This window comes from Pongo pygmaeus, chromosome 8, assembly GCF_028885625.2.
Source record: "Pongo pygmaeus isolate AG05252 chromosome 8, NHGRI_mPonPyg2-v2.0_pri, whole genome shotgun sequence".
Taxonomy (NCBI): Eukaryota; Metazoa; Chordata; class Mammalia; order Primates; family Hominidae; genus Pongo; species Pongo pygmaeus.
The window spans coordinates 65128280-65153025 of record NC_072381.2 but is presented as its reverse complement, the minus strand read 5'-3'; the positions used below and the strand labels follow the sequence as shown (position 1 = coordinate 65153025).

At 41.5% G+C, this 24746-nt stretch overlaps 1 protein-coding gene across 15 annotated transcripts in view; it reads right to left on the bottom strand.

Annotated features, from left to right (window-relative positions):
- The window catches only part of KCNMA1 (potassium calcium-activated channel subfamily M alpha 1), a 768905-nt gene that overhangs the window by 331681 nt on the left and 412478 nt on the right, over window positions 1-24746 (bottom strand). The window contains exon 1 of one of the 15 annotated variants that reach the window (XM_054435638.2): window positions 16177-16253. The exons of the other annotated variants lie outside the window; for them this stretch is intronic. Within the exon in view, the coding sequence (XP_054291613.1) occupies window positions 16177-16238 (62 nt within the window). The 5' untranslated portion in view covers window positions 16239-16253. Of the gene's footprint in view, window positions 1-16176; window positions 16254-24746 lie in introns of those variants that run through there. 15 annotated transcript variants of the gene reach the window in all.

Below are 24746 nucleotides of genomic sequence, written 5' to 3'. Positions count from 1 at the left end.
TCTAGTTTGGAGTTTCCATGAAGCCAGGCCAAGTGTACAAACACTAACACAGGGAAAAAGAACCCTCTGTACATGGACTTATGGAGAAGACAATACACTGAACTTGGAAAAGGAGCACAGGCTGAGATTCCCTAAAGTGGCAGCCACCTTGCTGCTCAGCAGACACTCAGGGAGATGCTCCAGGCAGCGATTGTTCAGCAGGAAGGCATGCTGGGGAAGGACCTCATTTCAAAGGAGAGCAAAACAGGCCTAAGTGCTGGGATTACAGGTGTGAGGCACCGCGCCCAGCCTGAAATTAGTATTATTTTAAAGTTCACGCATGTGACCTTATAAAAATGTTGGTGCTTATTTTTAAGTTATTTTTTTCTTTTTAAAATTCGGTTTCTCACAAGAGAATTTCATTGTGCTGATGGAAGAGTTCTGTATACTGACTGGAGAGGTAATGAAACAAATCTATGTGGGATAAAATGTCTTAGATCCATACAGCAAAAAAAAAAAAAAAAAAAAAAGTGCTTGTAAAAACTGGCAAAACATCTGTATTTGAGTTTACAGCAGTGTGCCAATATCAATTTCCTAGTTTTGACAACATACCATGCCTGCCTATGTAGCATATAGTACTATCATGGGGAAAGCTTGGAAAGGATACAGAAACTCTGTTCTGTTTTTGCAACTTCTTGTGAATCTTAAACTATTTCAAAATGAAGTTCTAATTTTAAAAAACAGTTATTCTCTTGTTTGGTTTTACTGTAGCCAGACATCAGGCTAGTGGTCTATTTCTGGTGATATGAGCCTCTAAATGTCTACAGACTGATTTCTTTAACAAACATTTACTCAGCACCTGTTATAGGTATAATACTGTGTTCAATTCCAAAAGATATAAAAGAGGGATAAGAAACCACAGTGATACAAATCAACATTAACTATCTTAGTTCCTTTCTCAAAGGAGTGCTAATTGAGGCAAAGACATCATTTACTTACTGCACAAATTCTCAGAGACAATCCCCTAAGATAATCAGCTGTCAATAAATGTAGGTCGTTAATGTAATAAGCAAGCTTCTAGAATTAACTCACAGTAATCTCTTCAGGTAAGCAGATGTCAGGTAACAAGCTTTGCTGAATAATGCAACTGATGTAATAATGACTCTCTTCCTTCACGTACAGTTGGTGCAGGCTAAGCCATCCTTTTCCTTAGTTTTTCAGTCCCTGCTTTGTCCTTCCCTCAGTGCTCACCACACTGAGGAGCCAACAAGTGATACCTGCTTAATGAAGGTGCAGGGTGACACTAACAACTACTTAGAATTTTAAGAAACAACTGAAAAGACTTCAAGAATGAATGTCTAATTGGTGGAATTTCAGGTACATTGCAAGTTAGAAGAGGAGATGTTTTGGAGTATAGGAGTATTTACAGCACCCTCAAACTCACCCGAGGATGGCCATCTACCACTCTCTCTACTAAAATAAGTTGTCATGGGCAATTATATTGGAAGTAGAGTCAAGGCCAAACGAGGCAATAAGGATGGATCCTTAGAATGCCAAAGACCTTGCAAGGAACATATCAACAGTTTTTATCATTCTGAGAAGCTGCCTCTAACAGGAACAAAAAGAAAACAGAGAAATGTGCAAAGAATAAAATCTCCTGGAATTCAAGCCTCAGCAAATGAATATCCAGGAAGAGCCAATTCAATCCTTCCTGAAATAGAAGATGTGTCACTGCTGTTAACCTGACACCGTTATTACCTGCAAGTGGCTTGGGCTTTTAAGAAGTCTGGAAGTACCATCTTTTTCTTGCTGTTTAAAGGATAAACAACTAGAACAGCTCAATCTGGGAACAAATGAATTTTTCAAAGCATTCCCCAAAGAACTGGGAAACTCCTGCTATGAAGAAGGGTCCTATCCTAATCACAATAATTTTTAAAGAAGTTTTGTAACAGTGGAAGACAGAAGACTCCCAGAAATATTTGACGTCTGTAAGAATGAACAGCAGCTAAGAATGGACGGGCTGCTACATTCACTCCTCTGTTTCACACCCATGCTATTCCCTTGCAAGCTCTTACTCCTCCACCTTTGAACACTCAACTCAGTGGCTGCCTCCTCCAGAAAGCCTCCCCTGATCCTTCTCCCACCCAGAGGTAACTGAGCCTTTTTCTAGGCTTTTCTTCCTGGGTGCTTCTGTTGTGGCGCTCATCACTCATGAAGCGGTAATTTATTTGTTTGTGTATCTGTCTCCCTTCCCTGCTAGACTGTGAGTTCCTGAGGGAAGAGCCTTGGTGTTTTGTGTCTGGGTTCCCATCATCATGGTACCCGCAAAATAGGCCCTCAACGCATGTTTAAGGAGGAGGAGAAAAATAAATGAATTGAGGGAGAAAATAGAAAAACCTGGAGGAAACTGATTATAATTCAACAGTACCAAGATACTAGGGAAGTCCCATCTCCCAACATGGTTTCAAATGGCCCCATAATCCCATACCAATTCAGAACTTAAATTAGGCTGGGCGTGATGGCTCACACCTGTAATCCTAGCACTTTGGGAGGCTGAGGAGGGCAGATCACTTCAGGTCATGAATCCGAGACCAGCCTGGTCAACATAGTGAAACCTCATCTCTTCTAAAATACAAAGATTAGCTGGGCATGGTGGCGGGCGCCTATAATCCCAGCTACTTGGGAGGCTGAGGCAGGAGAATCACTTGAATCCATGAGGCGGAGGTTGCAGCAAGCCAAGATCACATCACTGCACTCCAGCCTGGGGGACACAGCAAGACTCCCTCTCAGAAAAAAAAAAAAGAAAAAAGAACTTAAATTATATGACAATTATGTCAGTTACAATATTACTACAATCCCTAGAGGATGAGGTGCATTCAAAGGACTGATTTGTGTACTCTTCCCGTGTTCCAGGGGAGTTGCAGGTTATCTCACCTCATGTGTGCAAGAAGAAGAATGGGAATGACCTTGGAGGTAACAAGATTCACCACTCAGCAAAGCCATTTGACCTCAGTAGCCATGAGAGGTCCAAGACCTGAGAAGGCTATGGGACAGTTAAAATTCCACAGGAGAGTTTCCCCGAGGGTATTCGATTTCTGTGTCATTAGGCATCACAAAATCTAAATGCCTAAAACTAAATCAAAAGTAATTCCTCTGAAACTAATGAGTATGCACTTTTCTCCTTCTATGGGGGTTATCTTCTATAACTGGGAAACCAAGATTGAAATGAAGTTGCCCCTATAAACATTATAAAATTAATCAGGGGAGAAGAAAGGGGAAAAAATAAATAAATAAACCAAGCTTGAAGCACATTCAGCATTAAGCATGAGGTCAGCTCACTCTCTGACCTGCTTCCTCGACATGGGTCGGTGCCTATTGTCCTAGAATCATGTAGACCCTGTTATAAGATGATAGTTCCCCTTAAGTGCTCTACAGATAACAACTTGAACGTTAAATGTTAAGCTTTCCCCGTGAGGTAGTCTTTCAGGTCCTGCATACCAGTGAAACTACTACGTCAGCTGATCTGAATGAAGGACTCCACGGGTGACCCCAGGAAGGTCTGAGGAACACCACAAGAAGCTGACTCACCAAAGAACACAATTTCCACATTCTGATGATTTAATCCCCCTTCCCCGAGCAGTCAACAACCCCAATTTTCCAGCCCATCACGCTCCATGATGTTCTTAAAAACCACAGCCCAGAACTCCTCAGAAAGATGAATTTGAAGCTCTCCTCCCATCTCCTCACTTGGTGCCCTGAGATAGTTAAACTCCTCTGCTGCAAACCTGCTGTCTCAGGGTAATGGATCTGTTACTATGCAGGGGGCACACAAACTTATTGGTTCTATATCAGAAATAATACACAGAGGTGACTGAAGCCCCAATTCGTTCTTCTCTCTTTGCTTCAAATGATATATTTTTTTGTGCTCTAGCTCAGGAAGCTGGACCCAAACTTGACACGAAGCATACTAGGAGCAAAGCTAAAAATCTAGAGATGTGTACATATCAAATGGGAGGAAGTCAGCTCAGGTTTCTCTTGCTGATTCATTTCTCCAGGAAGCCAACCCAAGGAATCAAGTGTTCAAGCAGCAATGGAAAAAGATGAATTAAAATGTCCACATAAGAATACATAGATGAAGAGGAGTGTGGGTGAGGATTTTAACCCAAAGGGTCTCCTTGGAGAGTAACTTATCTTATTGGATATAAATCAACATGCTCTAATTTTTCAAGTAAGGCTGAATATATTTAAACCTTCAAAAAATATAGTAATTTTTAATGCAGTCTTAGATTGATGAAGGTGGTTCTTATAGTTTTTACTCCATGCTGCACATATGATGAAGATTCCATTAGGAAGTCCATCTGAACCAAGTATTTAAATCACTTAACATTAACTTTCCTTTGAATTTGTCCTCTCAAATCAGCATAGATTTTGATAACCTGCTCCTTCTAGTCATCACTCTCCCTAAATATAAAACCACTTTTTTAAAAAATCAGGATGACTTTTTAAAAGTCTATGAAATTGTAAAAATTTGTAGAGTTATCACTGGCTTCTGAAGTGACACGCTCTGTGTAGGCAATTCTAAAAAGACTATTTGTAATTATGTGAGCTAATAGTATAGAAGCAATGATGTAAAACTGTATTATTTGTTTATTATGAGCAACCGAATAATGGAATGAATCAATGCACCACTCTCGCTCTAATGAATCTATGGACAACATGACAGTATGGTGTGAACACAACAAAACAAAACCATTGAGTGGGTCCATTTGCAAATAAGCCCATTTCCCCATAAGGCGAGAGAACATTCGTTTAATTTAAAGCTTAAAGACAATCTCTTTACATACAAAATACTTTTTCTCAGTTAAAAAATTATAAGTGCTAAGACAATTAAATTAATACAGCATAATCATTGTTTGAAACTGAAAAAAAGAGGTTTAATTAATCTCATTGTGTTCTAACTCACTGTTAAATCAATAAAAGAGTTTGAAAAAATGTGTCAACCTGACATTGGATTCATAGTTTTTCTATTTAGTAGATATGTTTAAGAATTCATTGAGTGGTGTTGTGGAGTTTAAATGAGTTAAAACAGGATAAGGGCTTAGACAGTCACTGGCACTGATTAAGGGCTCATTAACTGTTACCTGTTGTTAAATGTAAAGCCATGTGCCAAACTTCTATCTGCTCTTGGTTTTTCATCTAACTGCGAACTGGACCTCTTGCCTCTACGTAACTTTCCTACCACCCATATCACTCTTCCCCTTTCCCACTGAGCTCTAACCATACTCATCTTCTTTCTGTTTCTTCAACTGTGCAAGTTTTTGGCCATCTCCACTGGAATGCAAGGCCCATAAAAGCAGAAAACGTGTGTTTTGTTCATTGTTTCACCAAAACCTACACAAGTGCCTGACACGGAGTAAGTACTCAATAAACTTTGCTAAACAAGTAAATAAATAAATGGAGAGCCAAAGGAAGGAATAAAGGGAGGCAGGGAGGGAAGGTGGGGGTGGGTCTTAGTTCAGTCTCACTAAGATTAAGTCTATGGTTAATACTAGTTTGCTAGTGTTTCCTTTATCAAACCATGCTTGTTACTAGCACCAGGCTGCTCCCACCTCACTTCCTATGTCTATATGATTTTTTTGTACTCACAAAAAGGATTTTCTTCTCTTGCATTCCAACACAAGGAGTTCCTTGACAATTTAATATTATATAATATATGCACCTGGAAAGATGTTTGACATCTAATTTTTGACTTACACTTAACCACATATTTCCGCTTTCATCTGAAGGCAAAATGGAACATTTTCTTGTCAATTTTTTTTTCTAGATTATGTGAAGAAGAAATTAATAGTCTTGTCCCATGTTAATCTAAAGCTCTTCTGATTACATAAATTTAATAGAGGACTCTCCCTAAACAAACTTTAATTCCACACTTAAAGTATCTTTACAATGACAAAATTGTTCTGCATTCTATAGATATTGGAATATAACACACTGCATAATTTAGAGGTTAAGAAATGGACTCTGGATTCAGACCAGGGGTTCAAACTCTAGTTCCTATTACTAACCATGTGGACATTGAAACCTTCTGAGGTGCTCTTTCTTCATCAAGCAAATAAAGAAAATCGTAGTAGTGCTACTAAGTAGAATAATAAGTTTGTAAAAGGCTTATCATGGCACTCTGCACATAGTAAGTACTCAATAAATACAGAAGCTGCTTGTAGACGTAGAGAGAGCAAACTAGAACTAAGGTCAGAATCCCCTAATGATAGCCAGGCAAGCCAGTACCTGACCTATTGAACATCTGGTAGAGATCCGCTGAATGAATGGCTGCTACTGGTGACTGTCTGCATGACAGCCTTTCCTTTTCTTCCTTGCTAATCTCTGTTCAGGTTGTGTGGCCCTTCCTACACTGATGTGATGTATTTTGTAGAATCCCTCTCCTTGAGCCTGTGATGGCCAAAATTGCGTGCATACCATAAATGCTTAACTAGGTAAAATGCCTTTGTAAGACTCTGATGTTAGTCCCTGCTCACACCTTTCTACCTCACTACAATCCACTTTAATCTTTGCATTGGCATTTCTGTTTAGAAGAGCAAACCAGGAATGATGGCTCTGGCCTGAGAATCTGGAATGCAGATTATAACTGCTCAGCAAGTTCGCTTGCTTTGTGTAAACTGGCTGCACTTCTTTTGTCCTCATTTGGAAAATAGCTTTGGCTGCTTGATATCGCCACATCTTCCATTTTACACATTCTCAGTTTCTGACAAGAAAAGTAAAGAGTGGAATGCCACACTGTTGCAAATCTGCGGATACGCATCAGCTTAACCTTATTTGTTCTGGTGGATTTTTGTAGATGAGAATGAATATTTGGGCTACAAATTTCCAGCTTGATTCCCTTCTCTTAGTTCCAATTTCCCAGGGTTTGTTTGCTCAAATGCCCAATGTAACAGCACTACTCTATTTTGGGGTCACCTTCCACTGCTGTGGGTGACCTCAACAGACATTAAACCTGTATGCAGAGCCAGGTGTGGTGGCACATGCTTATAATCCCGGCTCCTTGGAGGCTGAGGCAGGACGATCACTTGAGCCCAGAAGTTTGAGACTGCAGTAAGTTATGATCACATAACTCCAGCCTGGGCAACATAGCAAGACCTTGTCTCTAAAAATAAGTAATAAGTAAATAAAATGTTTTAAAAACCTGCATGCAGAAATGAAAGGCCATGATAGAACAGCAAAAAAATCAAATGCAATGCTGGAGCTATGCAGAAACCAAAGGAGAGATGAATATGTCCAGATTAAAGTTCTTTAGCATCTACTGTCCATCTTACGGGATTCCATAGACAAACATAGAGTAGAAAAGCTCAAAATAAAATGGCTTTATTCTATATTTAAAACTACATTTTTTCCTTATTTGTGTTACTGCAGACTATTAGTTTTTCACTCACAGGCAAGAGCTAACCAAATACACTGATTCCCCAATGTGACCCTCTATAGCATCAAGACCTATTTTTACAGCAGTGTAAGTATATGCATCAACTATTATGTGTTCTTATGAAGTAATCCTCATCCTGTCAATTGCTGTAAGATCCTGGGGAAGATGCTGAGCAATGCTGGTGTTCTATGGTTGTGCAGTACTTGGCCAAGCTCAGTGGGTAATTTCTCCTAAGTATATATATGCTTAGATGGCACCTACCAATTATCTCTCTTTGGAAGAGTGCAAGTGTAGCATGCCCACTCTCCCAGATGTGTGCACATTTCCGCCTCCACAGAGCTGTCTCTTTGCCTCTCCTCTCTAGAAGCCCTGGGTTAGTCCTTTCTGTAGGCACAGAAGCAGCTGAGTGAACTCTGCTTAGGGCAGCTATCACTGTTCTTTTCTTACCTCTAGGAGTTACAACAGAGAAAACCTATTCTCCAGAAAAAGACCACCCTCTACAATGTCTTCATAGGAAAAAAAAATGGTCACACCTGTGACACAGCCCCAGTTGAATTCTTATAGGCACTTCAGATCAAAGCTACCCAATAACTGAGGTAATGGAAAAGAAAAACAATAGAGTATGACATTTATTCACATACCAAATTCTTGGTTTCTCACCTATTAATTTTTGGTCTTGCAAATTTTGCTGGAACAGAACATGATAGAGTACTGGCTCTAAAGTTCTAGGTTCAGATAACAAACTCAAAAGGGGTTTAGGAAACTAATCCAAGGGAGAATCATAAATTTGAACCTTAACATGGACTCTGTTGTCCACATTAAAATATATTGTACTACAGTTTTTCATATAACATATCAAAGAAACCAAGAGTTGGCTCTTCGAAAGAATAGGCAAGAATGCTAGACAACTGGCCAGATTAACAAAAAAAGAGAGAAGATTCAAATAAGTGCAATCAGAAATGTCACAGATGACATTACAGCTGATCTCACAGAATTACAAAAGATTCTCGAAGACTATTATGAATACCTCTATGCACACAAATTAGGAAATCTAGAGGAAATAGATAAATTCCTGGAAACACACAACCTCCCAAGATTGAACCAGGAAGAAAATGAAAACCTGAGCAGACCAATAACAAGCTCTGAAACAGAATCAGTAATTTAAAAAAACCTACCAACCAAAAAAAAAAAAAAAAAGTCCTGGACCAGATGCGTTCACAGCCAAATTCTACCAGATGTGCAAGGAACTGGTACCAATTCCTACTGCAACTATGCCAAAACACCGAGGAGGAAGGGCTCCTCCCTGATGCATTCTATGAAGCCAGCGTCATCTTTATACCAGAAGATGGCAGAGACACAACCAAAAAAGAAAAATATTAGGCCAATATCCCTGATGAACATAGATGCAAAAATCCTCAACAAAATACTGGCAAATCAAATCCAGCGGCACATCAAAAAGTTAATTCACCACAAACCAAGTAGGCTTTATCCCTGGGATGCAAGGTTGGTTCAGTATGTGCAAATCAATAAATGCGATTAGCATTATAAACAGAATTAAAAGCAAAAATACATAATCATCTCAATAGCCTCAGAAAAAGATTTTGATTAAATCTAACATCCCTTCATGATAGAAACTCTGAAAAGAGTAAGCATCAAAGGAACATACCTCAACATAATAAAAACCATCTATGACAAACCCACAACCAACATTATACTGAATGGGCAAAGCTACAAGCATTCCCCTTGAGAACAGGAACAAAGCAAAGACTCCCGCTCTCATTACTCCTATTCAATATGGCATTGCAAGTCCTAGCCGGAGCAACCAGGCAAGAGAAAGAAATAAAAGGCAACCAAATAGGAAAAGAAGAAGTCAAACTATCTCTCTTCACTGATAATATTATTCTTTACTTAGAAAACCCTAAAGACTCTTATAAAAGGCTATTATAACTGATCAATGATTTTAGCAAGGTTTCAGGATACAAAATCAATGTACAAAAATCAGTAGCATTTCTACACACCAACAACATCCGTGCTGAGAGTCAAATCAAGAACACAGTCTCATTGACAATAACCACAAAGAAAATAAAATACCTAGGAACACAGCTAAAAAAGGAAGCGAAAGATCTCTATGTGGAGAACTACAAAACACTGCTGAAAGAAGTCAGAGACAACACAAATAAATGGAAAAACATTTCATGCTCATGGATAGGAAGACTGAATATTGTTAAAATGGCCATACTACCTAAAGCAATTTACATATTCAACACTATTCCTATCAAACTACCAATAACATTCTTCACAGAATTATAAAAAACTATTCTAAAGTTCATATGACTCCATAAAAGAGCCTGAGTGGCCAAAGCAATTCTAAACAACAAAAACAAAAACAAAAAAACAAAGCTGGAGGCATCAAACTACCAACAAAGCTGGAGGCATCAAACTACCTGACTTCAAATATACTATAAGGCTACAGTAACCAAAACAGCATGGTAAAAAAACAGACATATAGATCAGTGGAACTGAACAGAGAACACAGAAATAAAGCCACACATCTAGAGCCATCTGATTTTCAACAAGGCTGACAAAAACAAGCAGTGGGGAAGGGACTCTCTATTAAATAAATGGTGTGGGTATAACTGGCTAACCATATGTAGAAGAATGAAACTGGACTCTTACCTTTCCCCATGTACAAAAATTAACTCAAAATGGATTAAAGATTTAAATATAAGACCTCAAACTATAAAATCCTTGAAGAAAACCTAGGAAATACCCATCTCAACATCAGCCTTGGCAAAGAATTTTTTACTAAGTTTCTAAAAGCAACTATAACAAAAATGAAAATTGACAAGTGGGACCTAATTAAACTAAAGAGCTTCTGCACAGCAAAAGAAACTATCAACAAAGTAAAAAGACAACCTATAGAATGGGAGAAAATATTCACAAACTACGCATCTGACAAAGGTCTAATAACTAGGATCTATAAGGAACTTAAAAAAATTGACAAGCAAATAATCCCACTAAAAAATGGAAAAAAGACATGAACTGACACTTCTCAAAAGAAGACATATAAGTGGCTAACAAACATGAAAAACTGCTCATCATCACTAACCATCAGAGAAATGCAAATTTAAACCACAATGAGATACCATCTCACACCAGTTAGAATGGCTATTACTAAAAAATCAAAAAACAACAGATGCTGGCAAGGCTGCAGAGAAAAGGGAATGCTTACACACTGTTGGTGGGAATGTAAATTTGTTCAGCCAATGTGGAAAGCAGTTTGGAAATTTCTCAAAACACTTAAATCAGAGCTACCATTCAACCCAACAATCCCACTACTGGGTATATACCCAAAGGAAACTAGATAATTATACCAAAAAAACACATGCACATACATGCTCATTGCCATGAAATTTCACAGTAGCAAATACATTGAATCAACCTAGGTGCCCATCAATGGTGGACTAAATAAAGAAAATGTGGTACATACACATCATGGAATATTACACAGCCATAAAAAAGACTGAAATCAAGTCTTTTGTGGTAACGTGAATGGAGCTGGAGGCCATAATCCTAAGCAAATTAACACAGAAACAGAAATCCAAATACTGCGTGTTCTCACTTATAAGTGGGAGCTGAGCACTGAGCACACATGGACATAAACACGGAAACAATATATACTATGGACTACTAGAGAGGGGAGGGAAAGGACCGTGGGTTGAAAAACTACCTATAGGGTACTATGCTCACTACCTGGGTGCAATATACTCACATAACAAACCTGCATATGTACCCCCTGTATCTAAAATAAAAGCTGAAACTAAAAATATATATTTTTAAAAGTACTGTATGTATACTACTTTTAATTATGAAATGCCAACTTGTTATATTCTCTCTCTCTCCTTCTCTCCCTCCCCTGCTCAGTGTCTCTTGCTCTTTTCTCTCTCTTGCTGTCTTCTCTTCCCTCTTCCTCATTAAGCTGTATGGTTAAGGAAATGAGAGCAATCTCTGCTTCAAGGCACAGCCAAGAGGAATCAGCGCTCTTGACTTTGACATCTTCAATTCCTACTACCACACTTCGTCAGAGAAAAAAAAAATGACAGGAAACTTCTAGACAAGATGATTCCCTGCCATTATCCTTAAAGATCTATCCAAATCACGTCATTCCTTTCATTTGCTAACTGGTTTCGTAGGCCTTCTTCCTTTCCTTATGTTTTCTATTCTTGTTTTCGGGACAATTGCCGACGTATGCATAGTTCTGGATTTTTTTTTTAAGTAATTTGTAGTTGACTATCGTTTATTTGTGCAATTGGTGTAATTAAATCTAATTACATAATCGGTGAAAGACTGAGTAATCACATAATTAGAATGTGCAATAATAACAGTTGAAATCCTATTGTTATGACGTGTAATGATACAATTATGATATATAACATTCACAGGGTACTCTGCAAAGAGCAAAAACAGCTCTAACCCTGCCTGAATGGAGCACAGCTAAAGTTGGAGACCTGGAAAGTAACTTTCAGCACCTATACTTGGACTTGCTCATCATCTTTATCCCCCTAATATAGCCTTTGACTTTTATACTCCACAGGAATCAAAGGCAGTAGGGGAGGTCTAAGGAAGGTCCTCATGAGGGCAGGAGCACTCACATCTCCAAGAACCAAATCGCCAACACAATCAGTCCCTAGGCAGAAAGGAGCAGCAAGAGATGGACTCACATTTCTGAAACAGTCACTCCTGCATGTCAGTTTTAAGTTTGAAACTGTAATCAGGACACAAAAAGATAGGGTTTGAGAATGTCTGGTGATCACACACACAATTACAAGTAGGCCTAGTGATTATGGCCTGGGACATAGTTCCCAGCTCTCAGTCTGCCCTCTCCACCCCAACTCCAGTCATCTTAATCACCAGGACATAGACCAACCACCAGAAGTGCTGGCCTCCCAGGTCCTTGCTCTGCCGATTGTCGGTGACCCTTTCCTTTCCCCCACACCACCCACCCACTCCCATGATCTTGCTCTGGACCCGAAGAAAGCAGCAACTCTAGTGTTTCTGATGTCTCAGCCTCAAACACCCCATTCATCAACAGCACCCTCTCATCCTTGTGCTCGCCTGTTCACATGCTCCCCACTGGGACCCTTCCCCAACCTCAGAGAAATCTCCAAATTCTGGACACCTCCCCCGACATCCCACCCCTGGCCAGCCATCTGCTCCCTGCCCCGCCTCGCAACGCTCCTTGTCCAGACTAATTCCCATAGTCCACCATTGTCATCACCCCTGGGCAGCACCCTCCTTCCATAACAGAAGCCTTCAGCCCTACTTCACACCAGCTCTGGAAAGCTGAAAGTTCCTGAATAAAACCACACAAGGGAAATGACTGGTTTCGCTTTAAATTCATGATCTCAAACTGCAAATTGACACTCCATACTGACTGGCAAACTGCTATTTTTCTTGAATTGGTTTGCTTTCCAATTTTCCAAGGCCACTATTTCACAGTTTTTCTTCTCTCCTCCAACCTCCCATGTTCTTTTCTGCACCATCACGCTCAGTGGATGGCCTCACCTCATCATGTCATTAAAAGTCACATAAAAGAATCAGGCCAGTTACACTTTTTTTCCTACCAGCAGCTCTCCAACACGGCACTCACAGGCGCCCAGCACATCCTCTGCCTCTTCATTCATAACACACCATGACCTCCATAGACACTCTTTCAGCCCTGTACTGTCTAACTGTACTGTGTTGCTATAGCAAGCTCTCCCTTGCTGCTGGAGCTCTGCTGCCAAAATATAAGCTTGCTCAACTGTCCTCCATAGCCAACCACATTTCCAGAGACTGCTGCAGGCTCCATCCTTTACCCCACTTCATTCAGGCCCTCCCTCCACTCGCTAGATCTTCAATGTCAAAGAAACCAGCAGCATCCCTGTCACAAACTCCATGGATGACCCTAGACCCTTACCTTCCCTCTGTCTCAACAGTGCTTGGCAATTGGCCACTCTCTCTGCCTGAAACCCTCTCCTCCTTAGTCTTCTGCCATCTCCTCGCCCTGTGTGTGCCCTTCCTCTGTTTCCCATCCAGCCTCCTCCTGCTTTACTCACCCTCTAAATGTTGGGCATCATTTTGCCTTCACCTGGGGCACCTTCTCTCCTCGCCCTACACTCTTTCCCCAGATGGTACCATCAACTCACAGGTATTCGAAGTCATCTTTGTAATTTCCAAATGTAATATGATTCCTCTCTTCTGAGTTCTAGACTCAATTATCTACCCTGCTATTTGACATCTTCTCTTTTGGGTGTCACAAACTTCTTAAACTGAACATATCCAAGATGGAAATCCTGATTTCTCCCCAGTGCAGCCCTTAGCCCTCAATGCAGCCCCTCCCTTCCCAGTAAATGCCACCACCAGCGACCTGTCATTGAAGCCAAACACTAGAAGGCTGGAAAGACCCTGATTCCTCCTTCCATTCACTCCATATCCAATCCATCAGGGAGTCCTGTCCAAAATGTCTTTCTCCTCTTTAATTTCCCTACTTCACCACCCCACTACATCAGGCCAGTGCCCTCTTCTGTTGGGATGGTCTTTTCTTTTATCTTCTGAGCATGATTACAGATTGCACCTGTTTTGTTTTGTTTTGTTTTGTCCGTCTTTTATTTTTGCTTTTTTTTTTTTTTTTTTTTTTGCCTGTCTCCTCCTCTAGACTGTAAGTGTTCCCTGATTACATTTACTGTTTTACTTATTTACAGTATCCAGCATAGATCAGGTAATTAACTTTCATTAGATAAATAAATAAATGACTATAGTGTTGGCATCTATAATATGCAGACTATGAGCCTCATGGTAAACTTATAAGGGCCAAGATGAAAGCCAGGGCCAGAGCAGAGATAATAAAATTAGCTGAAAGCTACTCAAAAAGTTAAACATCGAGATACCATATCTTGATGTGCTATGAACTGGATTGCATTCCTCCAAAATTCATATGTTGAAGCCCCAGTCCCCAGCGTTATGGCATTTGGAGGTGGGGCCTTTGGGAGATAATTAGGTCTAATGAGGTCATCATAAGAGTGGGGCCTTATGATGGGATTAATGTCCTTGTAAGAACAGATACCAGTGAGCAGTGAGCAGTGTTTCCCCCCCCCACCTGTCTCTCTCTCTCTCTCTCTCTCTCTCTCTCTCTCTCCTCTCTCATTTCTCCTCTCTCCTCTCTCTCTCTCTTTGCCGTGTGAGGACACAGCAAGAAAGTGGCCATCTGCAAGCCTGGAAGAGAGCCCTCACCAGAAATTGACCATGCTGTTGCCTTGATCTTAGACTTCTTAGCCTCTATTTCTATCTTGAAAACATCATGCTAATTGAAAGAAGGAAGTCACAAAAAGCCACATATTACAAAATTCAATTTATATGAAATGTCTAGAACAGGCAACTCTATAGAGACAGAAAGTAGATGAGTAGTTGCCTAGGGCTGAGAAGATTGGGGGACTGGGAGAATGTGGAATGATTGCCAATTGATATAGGGTTTCTTTCTGGGGTGTCGAAAATTTTCTGGAATTAGATTGCAGTGATAGTTGCACAAATCTGTGACTATACTAGAAACCACTTTAAATGAGTGAATTCTATGGTATATAAAATATATTTCAATAAAACTATGAAGAAGAAGGGGGGAAGAGGAGAAGTGGGAAGGAAGGGTGAGAGAAGCGGGAGGAAGAGAAGGCGAACAGCAGCAGCTCAAGTTAGTTAACCTAGCTGAGTTAGTCTATGGAATCTAAGTTGCCACCAACAAAAAAGTAAGCCACTGTTTTATATGCCACCAAGAAAGAAAATATTTACCAATTATAGCCATAAGAAGTCATGAATGATGAGACACTTCCTTATTTTGGAGATTTTAAACTATGAAAAAATTGTATCTTAGAATTAGTAAAATATAGTACATGTAGCTGTTGTCAGATGTAGGTACCAACTTCTGAAGCCTTCTAAATTTGAATTACTTCTTTAAAGATAATTTATTAACCATGAACTCATTCATTCATAAGAAAAAATTTTATCAAATGAGTATTATAAGCTGGATATTGGTTTTATATATGGTTTTGACTCTGTGCACATCATTCATTTAATCTTCAACAACTACCCTTCAAGATAAGCATTATATTCCTCATTTTATAGATAAGGGTGTGGGCTACAGAAAGGTCCCATAGTTCTTAAGTGGCACAGCCAGGATCCTAAGCCATGTCTCCAGGTCTCTGCTCTGTCCCTGTGTTATGAATGAACAGTTCAGATGCAGAAACCTTGTGAGCAAAAACTAAATTTTTGGCCAGGGGCGATCTTAATCGCTCACGCCTTTAATCCCAGCACTTTGGGAGGCTGAGGCGGGCGGATCACCTGAGGTCAGGAGATTGAGACCAGCTTGGTCAACATGATGAAATCCCATCTCTACTAAAAATACAAAAATTAACTAGGCATGGTGGCAGGTGCCTGTGGTCCCACCTACTCGGGAGGCTGAGGCAGGAGAATCGCTTGAACCTAGAAGGTGGAGATTGCAGTGAGCTGAGATCATGCCACTGCACTCCAACCTGGGTGACTCTGTCTCAAAAAAAAAAAAGAAACTAAACAAACAAACAAAACAAACCTAAATTTTTTTCTAAGCCAAAGGTTTCCTCTGTCAGCTTTAGAGATGTAGATGCCCATCAATCCCATCATCTCAGGCCTTACTTCTCACATGGCCACTTTCTCCCAACATCAACTGGTATATATTAAAGGAATAGGAATTACAGTACATTTCTGGAGAATATTCTTGGCCACCCTGGTATTTCCTGCGTTCAATATGTTGGTTTGCCATGAAGTCTCCAGGAGCTGCTGAATGAAAACATGGAGATACTTACAGATGACACAGACAGAACAAAGTGGAAAATGAGAAACAAAAGGAGAAAAAAAGTGGTATGAAGTGCAGGTGCACCTCAATTTATGCTGCAGATGCTTTCTTGAAAATTATGTGTAGATCAAATTGATTTATGAACTAAACACTATCATAAATTCAACAAGAACATTTTGATGGAAACTTTTGTAATCAGAAAAACTTATTTGTGCTGAGAATAGTTGATTCTCAGCCTCTCTTTTGAATTTACTTGTTATTCTTCTCAAGGGGAGCCTACCTGCATATAAAAGTTCAATAACCACCAGGGATTCTTGATGTGCAGGAATGTCATGAGACCAAAATGCTTTACAAAGCCTTAAAAATATAAGCTATCTATGCCATTTATAATAGCCATTTCCATAATACTTTAAATATATATCTCAACATAATGGGAGGGTTGAGAGGATGCTTCTCAGGGATGGAATTCTAGGACCACTATTGAAGGAGATTATTTGCGTGGGTGGGGAAGCTCAGAGGAGATAAGTATCTCCCCTGGGTAACCAAAAGCCCTGAACCCTTCTCTCTTGACAGTTGAGAGGGAGGAAGAAGTTGCTTCAAGTCCAGCACTCCATTCCCAAATGACCCCCATGGCCTTCTTGCAAATTACAACGTCACTAACTCCCTGGTCTTCCATAGCCAAAGGTTACAAAATGGCCACCCATACAGGTTTTAAAAATCAAAAGTGTTACATTTCTTAAAATGGATTTGCAGAACTACTTGAATGAATAAAAGATCTGCAAGACATGCTCCATGTTCCCACTGGGGAATAACTCACTGGAGCTGGGTAGATGCTCCTGAAGACATGTCTCCTCATCTCCACTACTTCTTAAGCCTTGCATCCAGCCTGTCTTCTGCAGGCATTTTCACTTGCACCCCAGTAGAAGTCTCCTCTGAGCTAAGGGTCACCACCACACAACTCACCCAGTCCCATGCAGAGCCCGCAAATATCCATGAGCCCAAGAATGTCCTTTCTTTAATGTGGTCTCATTTCAAAATATATGAGACTGTTGGATTTATTTATTTACTTATTTATTTATTTATTAAGACAGAGTCTCACTCCATCGACCAGGCTGGAGTGCAGTGGTGCAATCTCGGCTCACTGCAACCTCCGCTTCCTGGGTTCAAGTGATTCTCCTGCCTCAGCCTTGCAAGTAGCTGGGATCACAGGTGCACGCCACCATATCCGGCTAATTTTTGTATTTTTGGGTAGAGATGGGATTTCATCATGTTGACCAGGCTGATCTCAAACTGTTGGCCTCAAGTGATCTGCCCGCCTCGGCCTCCCAAAGTGCTGTGATTACACGCATAAGCTACCGTGCCCGGCCTTATTATTTTTTTTATTTAGTAAATTTTTTAGAGCTAGCCCAAATTCTTTCAGATCCTCTGTTCTTGAAGTGCCCTCCTGGTTCATTTCGTCTGGTGACAAATATGACTCCATATCACCACTTTCCCAGAGAATCAGCACAGCAGCCATGCCTCCAGAGGTTTTGCTTCACAGATATGCTTAATAAATTCACTTTACCCTTTAGACCACAGGGCTTAGAAAGGAATGTTGTTTTTGTTGTTGTTGTTGTTATTGTTCTGCTTTCCATCAGCTTAATACAATCGTGACAACATGCTTCTAAGAAGGATCCTAAGACCTTCATTTCTTTGAAACACTATTTCCAGTGAGCTGACAATAAAAAGTTAATAAACATAGGACTCAGGCTCTCAGGCTCACTCTGCTTAAACTAGCAGAGTGGGGCAGAAGAGAGACATGTACATTCCATATCCATACCAGCCTGGGGTCTTGGGTTCTAAGAGGGGTGGTGGCTTTGGCCTGAGCCCTAAACCCAGCAGCTGCAGTTAGTGCCAAAGCTTATGAGGGCACAGAAAGTAAAGAAAGATCAGTGTTTTAAAGTCTCCACCCATCATATGATTTCTCAGCAACATCAACTGTCTTTTGTTGTTGTTGTTCTATTGTTTTGTTTTGTTTTGTTTTTGAGACGGAGTTTTGCTCTGTCTCCCAGGCTGGAGTGCAGTGGTGTGATCTTGGCTCACTGCAAGCTCTGCCTCCCGGGTTCAAGCGATTCTCCTGCCTCAGCCTCCCGAGTAGCTGGGACTACAGGCGCCCATCACCACACCTGGCTAATTTAGCAACCTCAAGTCTTAATCCATATAGGAACTGTAAGAAGACCACTGGTTTGTTTCTCATTACTAACGTGGTAATTCATGATTGCCAAACACTGGCTGAGCAGCCATGCTCTGCCCAGTGGCATTGTTTTCTAAGCATTTAAGTGTATCTTCTCATTATCCTCATAAAATCCCCATTATCAGCTCCATTCTACAAGTGGAGACCTTGAAACTTAGAGAGCTTAAATAATAATAATAACTAAAATTCATGAAGGGTGCCCTTCTAGCCCTCTACACATACCAGGCACTGTTCTGAGTGTTTTTATCTGTTGACTCAATTAATCCTCATAACACCCTTTTTGTGTTACTATTTATGTTGTCTTCATATTACAAATGAAGAAACTGAGGAACAGGAAAGAGGTGAAATAAGATCACTTAGCTGGTGAGTAATTAGGCAGAACTTGAACTCGGGCAGCTTGACACCAAAGCTGTGCTTTTACTGCTAGGCTGATTTGCTCAAAGTCACACCACTGGTTAAGGCTGGAGTTTGAGTCTACTCCATGTGGTCAGAATCTAGAGCCACAGGGGCAGCCATGTGCTCTGTGGCCTGCTTAGATGTTCATGGGGTCAGATTTCCTCTGCAGTGGCTCCAACGGCTGGCAGCAGTGTCTGGGATGGATGTACTGCCTTTCTCAGAGCTAGGCTGGGAAAAACGTTTCCTTGTCATTTATTTTTTAAATGTCAGGAGATTTTAAACTTTCTAGGAGAGGAGATAAGTGATAAGAAGAAAATCTGGGTCGTTTTTGTGCATACAAAGAATCCATTCTAATAATGGTTTCAAGGGGTCTTTTCTAGACACAAGGGGAGGAGATTGTATTAGCAGCCCTCTCTTCCCTTCCTGGGGAGTTTGAAACTCTATCTAGTTTTGAAATCTAAAAATCCCCAAGCTCTTGGATGTGGTCCTTTTTACCCCCTTAGCCATATATTCCAGTTTCTGCTAAAAAAGTCTGCCCCAAGACATAAATGACATCCAACTCTTGGGGCTGTTTTCTCTTTTCATAGAAACCAGAGCTTCTGGGGTTCTGAGACGTCTCTAGCGGTCACTGACCTAACCACTAGCAACTGGGTTCTACAAATAATGCCCCTGGGGAACTCAATAAAATTATCAATCGCTAGCCCCCACAGGTCTTAATAGAGTGGATAGGTGGAAGGTTTATAAATCAGGATGAGTCATTTGATTCACCAAGGGAAAAGATGAATAAACCAACACTCCAATTAATTTTAACCTGAAAAGAAACTGCTAGTGAATGGTGCGTTAGCCAAGTCCGTAGGGTCTTAACAACCTTAATTATTCACAAATGCAAATTGCTTTCACTGCTTGCTAATTTCTTCATGCCTTCCATCCAGTTCCTCTTCCCCTCACCATCCTCCTCTCTCCTCACCCAGTCTCTTTATTCCTGAAGAGCCAAAAGGAAATTTCTGGAAATGACTTCCTAATCACTCAAGTTTTTCTTTAAAAAAACTTAATGAATCTTCCCAAGACCCTAATTAGCTTAACCTGGGATCCAGGGACTGCCCTAGGCCTAAATAATCCATAGATGCGCTTCAGGGACCCCACGAGCTAGCTGAAATTATATGCGAAATTGTGGGGGTGGGTGCAAAAAAATCAGAAAGAATGAGTAAGACCTACTATTTGATAGCACAAGAGGGTGACTATAGTCAATAGTAACTTAATTGTACATTTTAAAATTGACTGCAAGAGTGTAATTGGATTGTTGGCAACACAAATGATAAGTGCTCTAGGGGATGGATACCCCATTCTCCATGATGTGATTATTACATATTGAGTGCCTGTATCAAAACAGGTCATGTACTCCACAAATATATACACTTGCTATATACCCACAAAAATTAAAAGTTAAAAACAAACAAAAAATTGTGGGGGTAGGGTACTTCCTGGCTCCCTGCCCACCCAAGAGGTCCAATTTTCATCAAATTCTCAAAAAAGTCTATGTTCTCCCCAACTCCCTAAAACAGCATTAAGCATTAAAGGACTAGACTGTGCCCACCTAAACACTGCATCACAAGGAACATTTATGATGCAGAGTGAGAGAGCCCAGGCTTAGGAGCCAGACAGATGCAGGTTCAAATCCCAGCTCTGTCACTTACGAGCTGCATGAATTTAGACAAATGTCAAATTCTCTGAGCCTATTTCATTATCTGTAAAATGATAATCATAATAACTCCTTCATCACAGGATTATTGGGTGACTATACAAAATAATACAAGAGAGCACAAAGCATTTGTACATAGAAAAGGCAAAATGAAAATCCTCTCTATAAGAGAGAGAAAAAAGGCAGATCTAGGCTCAGGAGCAGAGATGCTGCTCTCCCATCTTTGGGAACTGCATTTCTGGCTTTGCTAAAGATGAAGGTCACTGTACTACAAAGACAATCAGATTGGGATCACCCCTGGGAAATCCATAAGAATCAGATTGGAAGAGCATTCTTTATGAGCATCATATTAGATTATAAACCTTTTTATAGATCTTATAGTGACATGCCCAATCTGATTTAAAATAAGCCTCTAACCCTCTATTCTCCTATGGTCTCTACCCACTACTCCCAACATAATGTGATAAGCAAAGTCTAAACATTTCAATCATGTACAATGTGAAGTTGCACCACAGTAAGGGCACTGAAATGACCCCAGGGAGCCCGCATAGCCAGATGTCTGCAGTCCTTCTGCAAGATCCTAATATTTTCAGGTTCTACCTGGGTCAGTTCACTGCTCTGGGGTAAATATCAATTAGATGCTTCTAGATCCTTTGGCTGTTGGGACTTCCAGAACAGCATCAATGACTTCAAAAACATCCTGAAGTCAATTAATCTGCTCCTATTATATGGGCTAGATTCCTGATTCCAGAGAACAGGCCAACAGAACGCAGGCCAAGAGGACCCTACCTTTGCATTTCTATTTCTCATGGCAAGGTTGCCTCACTCCCAGAAAAAAGAACTTTAGTTTTATTATCTGAGACAGGCAGAGGATTGAAGCTGATTGCTATTCTCTATATATCTGATTTTATATTATGATTGTATTGTGGGGCATGCTACTGCAGAGTTTAACCGCATTGAAATCATTATATCATTTCTCTTTGGCTATAAAGAATTTTAATTTGGGGCTGGGTGTGGTGGCTCACACATGTAATCTCAGCACTTTGGGAGGCTGAGGCAGGCAGATCACGAGGTCAGGAGTTCGAGACCAGCCTGGCCAACATGGTGAAACCCCATCTCTACTAAAAATAGAAAAACTTAACTGGGTGTGGTGGTGGGAACCTATAGTCCCAGCTACTCAGGAGGCTGAGGCAGGAGAATTGCTTGAACCCGGGAGGCAGGGGTTGCAGTGAGCTGAGATCATGCCATTGCACTCCAGCTCTGGGTGACAGAGCAAGTTTCCATATTCAGAAAAAAAAAAAAAGAATTTTAATTTGGAAGCCATTCATAGTGGTTGTAGTTTTTGCTCAGACCATGTTGTGACACACAGTGTATTGGCTTTTCAGATGACATTAACCCAGCCACCTGCTCATCTTGGTCCTGCTCAGTTAACCTGCACATCTATATTTTTTGTCTTTAAAGTCTTTATTATCAACCTCACTCCCCAGCTATAAAAGCTGTTTGTCCCCCAAACAAGTTGAGAAGAAAGTGCAGAATAATCAGAGTGTGTATAGAACGAATAAAAAATGAAAATCCCATGACATCCAAGATGGGATACAGTCTTGATTGGACATACAGACAGACATGGTGACAGAAAACTCAGAAGCCGGGAGGGTCAGAGCGATGGAGCTTACTAGAATACAAGTTCATTTTCTCAAATGTGAGTGTTTTGCCCTCTCTGATTGGCATGCCTCCTTTCTTTCCTCAATGTGGGGCACTGTCCTCTAACCACAGATGACTTCTTTATGCCGCACGGTTGCAGATAGCACAGTTTCAAGGAGGGTATGCTTGGATCTGGTAGAGGTCATGGACAAAGTGAAAAGGAAAGTGAAGTCTTGGTGGTACTGGTTCATGCAAAGAATCAAACAGCCCAATGAGTCAGAGATCTGGTAAGTATATGGAAGCCTTCATGACTTAAAATATCCAACTGCCATGAGAGAAGTTCCAGAACAGAGGAGCCTCTTCTAGCATGGACCCAGCAGCTACAGAAGGGCTCAGATTGCTTGCTCTGCCATGCCTCTGCCATCTGCCCATTGCTGAAGTCAGGCCAGGGAAGAGGTGCTGCCCATGAGTCAGCCATTCTCAACCGCTGCTTCTGCCTTCTCACTTTGCCATATTTGCTCCCTATCTGGGATGGTACAGTTCCACAGACCCTGATACACCTGGGGTTCAACAGACCTAATTAGCCTTACATGTGTCTGCTCCCAAAATAGAGAGTCATTTATTCCAGTTTCTGTCCTGATCAGCAAGGTGTGACCTAGGCCCATGGCCCATAGCCCCAGACTGGGAGAGGAGCCACATTCCTTCTGAACAGTTTCTAAAGAACTTTCAGTCCCAAATGAGTGACTTTAGAAGTGGAGTTTTGAGGATGGAGCTGAGCACGTGGATTTCACATCTTCTCCACTTTTCAGTATAGCTCTCAAGCCCCTGGATGCAAAGGCAGGACCCTGATGAACTTGCCTTTTCTATGACTGTCTTTATACTACAAGAAAGGGGCTGCAGGACAATCCCAGCTCCCAAAGACCCAGCCCAGAGCTCAGGAAAGCCAGGCTGCTTCTCACCAAAACTGAAAACCAGGACACCTTGGGAACACTCAGAACCCCACTCAGGCACCAGCTCCTTCCGGCAGCTCTTCCTTACCCTCCTGAAGTGCTGACCAACCCTCCCCTTGACTCACTCCCATTGCAGCGCCAACTCAGAGCACCTATCCTCAAAGCCAGAGTTCCTGGGATTCAGATCTTGGAGGTGTCACCCATTCCCTATGCGACTCTGTAGGAGGTACTTAGTTAATCTGCACCCTAATGTCCTCATCCATCAAATGTCGATGATGACAGCACCCATCTCACAGACTTGAGTAAGGCTCAGAAGAATTAATATAAAGAAAATGCTTAGAACGTGGACTAGAATAGTAAGCACTCAACATACTTCCTGTGCTGTTGTTGGCACCGCTGCTCCCACTTGTCAGATACCATGTGAGACCAGGAGCCCCTTGAAGGTGGGAGACTTTTTCTGTTTACTTCTATGGTCCCAGCACCCAGCACAGAGCATGATGCACAAAAGGCTCAAAATGTTTAATGAGCGAATGAATAAAGCGAATCCAGTTGGCAATGCTGGACTATATACAGCTTGACTCGGTGATGGTTACCTTACAGACTCCTCCCCTGCAATGTTCTGAAAGAGGGCAGAATGTCAACGGGCAGGCACATTGGCCAGAGAGAAACTGAGCAATGTGAGAATGGCCAGAGGAGAATGGGCATTACAGCAAAAAAGACTGGCATTGAAGCTCACCAACTGGGTTGTCTTGAGCACATCCATTTCCTCTTGGGCTTCAGTCCGGCCATCTGTGTGTCTAAACAAAGGCAGGAACTACTAGAAAGATGGGGTATCATTTCAGCAAGAACAGGTGAAGAGGTGAAACATGACTCATCTTTCTCCACCTGCCCCAGGGGACTCCCCCACGGCCAGGAAAAAAACAGAAGCTCTAAACAGGCCCTGCTTCTGAAGTCACAGCAAAAACCATGTCTAGTGTCCCCAGTAATTCTCTAGAATTCTGCCACCTGAGAGCCTCCTCCTCCCCACACAGGCCTGTGGAGTGCGGTGTAAACACCTCGCCTCTCTCTGAACCACACGGCAAGAAGCATGGCAACCTCCTGCGGCTGCCATAGGTGCCCACGGGACTGTTGGGCACTGTGTCACCACCACTGAAGACGCCTTTGTGGTCTTCATCCTGTGGCCCCAGGAGGAGACAGGAACTGGGAGCTAGCAGGCACCAAGGGGCTATGGAGCCCACATGCCAAATGGAGGAGCGTGGCAACCTTCCTTGAAGCCAGAACTGCTGAGGTCTGTCTATAGCTCAGACAGTGCTGTGGGCCCCTCTTGCAGGCCAGTCGTCTCACCTGGACCCTGGGCTCTGAGTAAACAATCCAGTGATGCTACCCACAAAGGCCGCAGATCCAAGCTTAGGAGGCATCTTCCCGTCAATGCCCTAGGGGCCCCTGTTGCCAAGTGACATGTGTCTGTGATTGCAGAAGGCCCTATTCTCCCAGAATCTAGGGGAGGAAGGGGGACTTTATGCAGCTGGAAAAGGCAAATCCTAACAGTCCTTTGT